The sequence below is a fragment of the Acromyrmex echinatior genome, chromosome 15 (assembly GCF_024713525.1).
Source record: "Acromyrmex echinatior isolate Ae372 chromosome 15, ASM2471352v2, whole genome shotgun sequence".
Lineage (NCBI taxonomy): Eukaryota > Metazoa > Arthropoda > Insecta > Hymenoptera > Formicidae > Acromyrmex > Acromyrmex echinatior.
In genome coordinates this window covers 10,328,371-10,334,037 of record NC_141866.1, presented here as the reverse complement: position 1 = coordinate 10,334,037, position 5,667 = coordinate 10,328,371, and the positions used below count along the sequence as shown (strand labels likewise).

The following is a 5,667-nucleotide window of genomic DNA, read 5'->3' as shown; positions in this document are numbered from 1 at the left end:
TTGGTATTCATATCTGGTATCCATATCTGGTATCCTCCATTGTCCTTTATTTCAAACAATCTTAATTCTCGCATTATTACGAAATATTGTATTACATATTGTAATTATATGCTATAATCCAGTTATAAATTGTGTATTTTATAAAAGGGAAATTTACGTGCAGGAAATTTACTCTTGAATTAATTTTAATGTGTTGCAACGTAATAATAATAGTTAAGACTTTAAATCAGAAAAAAATATCACAAAATATAAAGCAATATTTAATTTTTAAAACATGTCAAATTGTTGAACTCAAAATCATCACGAAAAATCATCAATTGATTTATGAAAACCTTGATTTATGAACACAGTTAAAAGTATATATCAGGCTATGTACATGCATGAAAACTAAGCACATTTTGTAGAGATTGTTACTTGACCAACAGTCGGTTTCATTGATTTAATTACAACAATTAAAAATTGATGGAAATTTCCATATGCAATCATAATGCGTTTCATTTAAAGATCATATAATTTAATTTACAAACTCTCTCTCTCTCTCTTTCTCTCTTTTTTTTATTGCATATAAGGATGGAAACTCAATTAAAAATTTGATTCTAAAGTTGAAAGTCTATATATAAAAATGAAATTTGTAATTATAGAAAAAGATGAATATTAAATATTCATAAGTGATCCAAAATTGTTGGTAAAATTACATTTTTTTTTAATTTAACTTTATTACCTAACTTGTCAGCTAAACACCTTATCTTTTGTGTTTGATTATAAGAGAAATCAATATCATATAATCCAAGGTATTTTGTCGTTCTCATGCAACAGATATACTTCAAATTTAAAGCACAATTCTTTACATTCAGAATTTCGATGCTAGAAAAAATTGTTCAGCAAAATCTTCAGCACCGTCGGCAGTGCAGCACAAACTACTTATTATACTTCTATCGAACGCAACGCGATGTTAGCAGCTGTACTGTTTGAATCAGTGTTTCTCTCAAGTATTCTCGACATGGGACCTTCATCGACATTGGACTGCGCATCCGCAAAGCATCTTCGCAATATTATTCCTTGTCGAAGTGAGACAGGTATGGCAAATCGTCGGTGCGAGAAAGAGAGAAAAAATACAGAGAGAAAGTACAGAATTTGCTTGGCCGCGAGGAAAAGAGCTGTCGTCTTTTTTACATCGCGTTGCGCTCTTGGTTGCTCTTAGTTGACGCGTGGCTGCTACGGAGAACGGATATGTTAGCGCTATGCATCTTCTTCCTGACTGTCGTTACGTTATCGCATGCGGCCGAGAGAGATGGCCCGAGGAACAGAGTACCCTTTACAAGGGAGAAAGTATGTAATGCGTAAATGAACGCTGCATCTTCCTTTATTGCACTTTCATCTTCTTCACGAAGGAAGATCTCGGTTGTGTTCATCGCGCATCATACCATTCTATTTCATTCTGTCCTCTCTCTCTCTCTCTCTCTCTCTCTCTCTCTCTTTCTTTCTTTCTTTCTTTTTCTCCATTGTCATCAATTGTCACGCTCTACATTTGGCTAACACAATTTTTAAGTCATTATTATTATTATTAATTTTCAGTACCATCACGTTCCCAGCTCGCTGACGAACGAACAGGTTGCCACGTTGTCCGATCTCACGAATATTACTCATATGAACGAGGTTTTGGATAACATATGTATAGTGAGAATCGTAGGAACTACCGAACATGAGAGAGTGAAGGAGGTAAGAAGTTAATGGGGAGAAGCTGCGTGAGTGAAAATTTTCAATTTCCGCGAAATTCTTAAAAGAATGTTAACTCCTTCGCATTTTTTACGAGACATCTCGACCGTGGAGTAATACGTAAAAAATTTTGAATTATAAAAACGTGACAAGTTTTACAAATATGTGAATATTTTAAATTAAAAATAGCTGAGAGAAAGACTTAATAGCTAAATATTTTACTACTTATATTTAAAAAATTAATATAAGCTTACATTTTGTTTATAAACTTATATGTTTGAATAATTGCTATAAGTGAAAATTAAAGTGAGAATTGAATATCATTTATATGATGATTATTTTATGATCATCATTGATAAATATCGTGTGAGAAATTCTATTTGAAAAAAACACGATGATAAATGTCTATGTAATGTTTCAATGTCAGAGTATCATCTATTTTAACAGAATCAGCAAAAACATATATTTCTTTTTCAGTATATCAAGAGGTCGATGAAAGATCTGGGTTGGACGATCGAATCAGATGTATTCCAAGCTCGCACGCCTGTATTCGGCGAACTGAAGTTTGAAAATATAATAGCAAAATTAAATCCTAATGCAAGAAGATACCTGACACTGGCTTGCCATTTTGATTCCAAGTATACGAGAGAGAGGAATTTTGTTGGAGCAACAGATAGTGCTGTGCCATGCGCTCAACTAATTAATTTGGCAACTGTCATGAGTAAATATTTGACTAAACAAGTAAGAATCACACGAAATTTTACAAGATTAACAGCTCATATGTATGAAACTTTGGAAAATTTATATTTATATTTATATTTTCCAGCAAGATGTTAGCTTAATGTTAATTTTCTTCGATGGAGAAGAAGCGTTTGAGGAATGGGGTCCAAACGATTCGATTTATGGTGCTAAACACTTAGCTAAACAATGGCATAATAACAAGACTGCTCACAGTGAAGGAATTTATTTCTCTGAATTGGATAAAATGGTATATATTGTATTTACATTGTCAATTCAGAAATATTGAAATTTATATATTTTTATTACTATCATATACTTGTTATAATTGTTTAATATTTGTGTAACTTTTTTACAGGACATATTGGTCCTCCTTGATTTGCTAGGCGCACCTGATCCGACTTTTTACAATTATTTCAAAAACACTGAGAAATGGTACTCCTTACTTGTCAATATTGAAAAGAAATTAGCTTACTTGAGAAAATTTGACTCATATTCATATGATAGACCAGAACAAAGGTATTTTCAACCGTACTCGTTCGATCCACATATCGAAGACGATCATATTCCCTTTTTTCAAAAAAGTAAATATTTGTTAATTATTCATGAGAAAATCAATTTATACATATTTCTACTGTAAAGTGCATTTTCTATTTTCTAGACGTGCCCATTTTGCATGTAATACCGACTCCATTTCCGCCCTTTTGGCATAAATCTGGCGACAATCGACACAACATCGACTTGAAGACTACAGAGAATATCAATAAGATACTTAGGATATTTGTCGCTTCGTATTTACATTTGACGACTGTCTAACAAAATTAAGAAATGCTATACGTCTTCCGAAGAAATAATTAACAACTATACTTCTTCTATTCGCCAATCCTAAAATATATACAAACCATATCAAGAAAAAGGTCTAAACATAAGTTTATGGAGGCACATCTTTACATATCTATCAGAAGAAGCAAGAAATTCCAGACATTATAATATTTAGAAAGGATTCTTTCCAAAGATTGAGCTTCACATACAGCTTTTCTGAATTTTGAACGTCGTTTGAAATAAGACATTCCTTTTTTATAAACAACGTGATATGTATATGATATTATATATGTATAATTTTGTATTATATGTAATTAATTTATTATATGGCTGCAGGCGGTACAATATTATATATATATTATTATAGATAACGAATTCTAGATATTTTTATATAAATTACAAATTTAAGATTATACTTTGTATATTAAGTATAGAATGTGCGTGAGAAAATGCAATATATTTTTGTTTGATAATTCTCATATTATCATAAATCTCCTCCCAACTTCTCAAAGCCTGTTTGTGTAACGCGTGTTTCAAATGCAATAAGAGATTTGTTTTTTATTGCTTACAAGAGGTGTGTTCCATCTGGTGCTCGCAAGCATCTTTTATCTTTATTTAATATTTGATAAACATGGATTAAATGATTTCAAGAGTGGCAAATGAAATGCAGCCTAGACTATATACTAGAAATTTTTCTTCTCATTTTTGCTAAAAATTTTAAATATATTGTTTCAAAACAAAAAATGTAGATATTTTAGTACACTGAAAAAAAAATAACAGTATTGTATCATCAATATTATTTTAATTAAAATTTGTTTTATTAATGAAAAATATACAATTTTATTAAAACAAAAGCATGACGTATTTGTTTCATTAAGTGTTACTGAATTAACAAGATTAGTTTCAATTAAAATAATTCTGTTAATATAATTTTATTTCTTCAGTGTAACACAGCTATAATATAAAAGAACAAACATAAAATTTATAATATTAGAAAAAACAGTAAATACGAGTCAAGGACGCAGATATATAAATACATCAATTAATAGTTATTTCGGTTCTTTGTTTGAAGAATGTCTATTTTCAGAATGTTCAAAAATAAAGATGACGAAACAGCCAAGCTGAAATTGAAAAGGAATATTGTATCACCGGTCCCAAGAGTGAGAATTAACTTCCTGACTAAGATGATGCCAAAATTTAGAATGTTGACCAAAAAATCCAAATCACTATAATTTAAATTTTATGAATTTTTGCGAGCCCGAATTAATATAAAAAAAATAAAATTTATCATCACCCGCCTTCTTTTCACGATAGTAATATTGAGAATCCGTTTGGGCACAGTAAATGTCAAGCAGGAAATCGCGGAGACTTAAATGCGTGACGTCCTGTTACATGTTCGGAATGAGTAGGTTACGGGCATGCGTTTTTGACATGTATTCACATCGATACATTCGCACGCGCATCCAATACGAATGTCGAAGCAACCGATTGGCTCGCTTTGTTTAGATCTTTTTACTCTTGCTCATTCAAAATTTGAAGCTGCTATTGAAGCACATTTTTTATTTCGAAGCTCCACGATATTATTGTGGCAAAAATCGTTTCGAAAGTTTTCGCTATTCGTCTTCGAAAAAAAAAAAAAAATGAAAATATGGCAGCCGAGAATCGGGGGAGAATCGACGAAGTCGTTGATATTTGATTTCGATTAACAAGACGCATATACAAACTTGAATATGTGAATAAAAATCGTGCGACAGTCTTATGCAAACATTCGACGTATGACGAATACATCAGTAGAGCGAAAGTAATAGTCTGTCGCAATGTAAGGCGCGACTGACGCATTCAGAGGCAAAAAATTTGTAAGCGTGACGAAATAAGAAAGAGCGCGCGTCTACCTACCAGAGTGACGTATACATCACGTTTTCGTCGCTTGTATACGTAAAATCGATATCATCGGGATGTCGTAAAACCTGGTCCGTAGTCCGTAGTGAGATGCTATGTCAAAGCAGAGTTCTACCGACGATGAGAAGGTCGAGACGAGCGGTTTCAACGATTTCCTCCGTTGGTAATAATGATAATGGCCGCCGAATCGAGGTCATTGTTCGTTCGGGCGCGCCCGCCACTGCGCAGTGTTGCCAGATTGAGTTACTTGTAGCCGATTGGGCTGTTTTGCAATCTAAGTGGCTACTAAATTTTCGTAATTGGCTACTGATAGTTGATTGGACTACTTAGCGAATCAACAGTTGAGCGCTCGCTATTATTGGTGTATTCTTTTAGATCATTCAATTCAATTTTAGATCTGGAAAAATACATTGTGTGCCTTCCAACAAGCGACACAGTGCGACACAGTAATCATGTCATCTTTGTTTAACATTGGCAAACAACAAGGATGTA

The 5,667-nt window shown here is 32.6% G+C and overlaps 1 protein-coding gene and 1 long non-coding RNA gene across 2 annotated transcripts; one reads left to right on the top strand and one right to left on the bottom strand.

The window, feature by feature from the left end:
• The first annotated feature begins 957 nt into the window (after positions 1-957).
• Positions 958-3,749, top strand: LOC105145747 (iso Glutaminyl cyclase). Its single transcript, XM_011055531.2, has 7 exons — positions 958-1,076; positions 1,202-1,329; positions 1,576-1,719; positions 2,194-2,457; positions 2,543-2,704; positions 2,813-3,038; positions 3,116-3,749. The coding sequence occupies exons 1-7, from the start codon at positions 1,001-1,003 to the stop codon at positions 3,268-3,270; spliced, it is 1,155 nt and encodes a 384-aa protein (XP_011053833.2). The 5' UTR covers positions 958-1,000; the 3' UTR covers positions 3,271-3,749.
• Positions 3,750-3,966: 217 nt separating this feature from the next.
• Positions 3,967-5,616, bottom strand: LOC147907286 (uncharacterized). The gene is made up of 2 exons (XR_015547580.1): positions 5,173-5,616; positions 3,967-4,397 (listed from the first exon to the last, which is right to left on the bottom strand). It is a non-coding gene; the product is annotated as an uncharacterized LOC147907286 (long non-coding RNA).
• Positions 5,617-5,667: the final 51 nt, after the last annotated feature.

What these genes read in the sequence shown, in the direction of transcription:
- LOC105145747 (XM_011055531.2), top strand. Translation starts at nt 1,001, where the DNA reads ATGGGACCTTCATCGACATTGGACTGCGCATCCGCAAAGCATCTTCGC. An exon ending in TACCCTTTACAAGGGAGAAA is followed by an intron (nt 1,330 to 1,575) that starts GTATGTAATGCG and finishes ATTAATTTTCAG; the next exon opens with TACCATCACGTTCCCAGCTC. An exon ending in GTAAATATTTGACTAAACAA is followed by an intron (nt 2,458 to 2,542) that starts GTAAGAATCACA and finishes TATATTTTCCAG; the next exon opens with CAAGATGTTAGCTTAATGTT.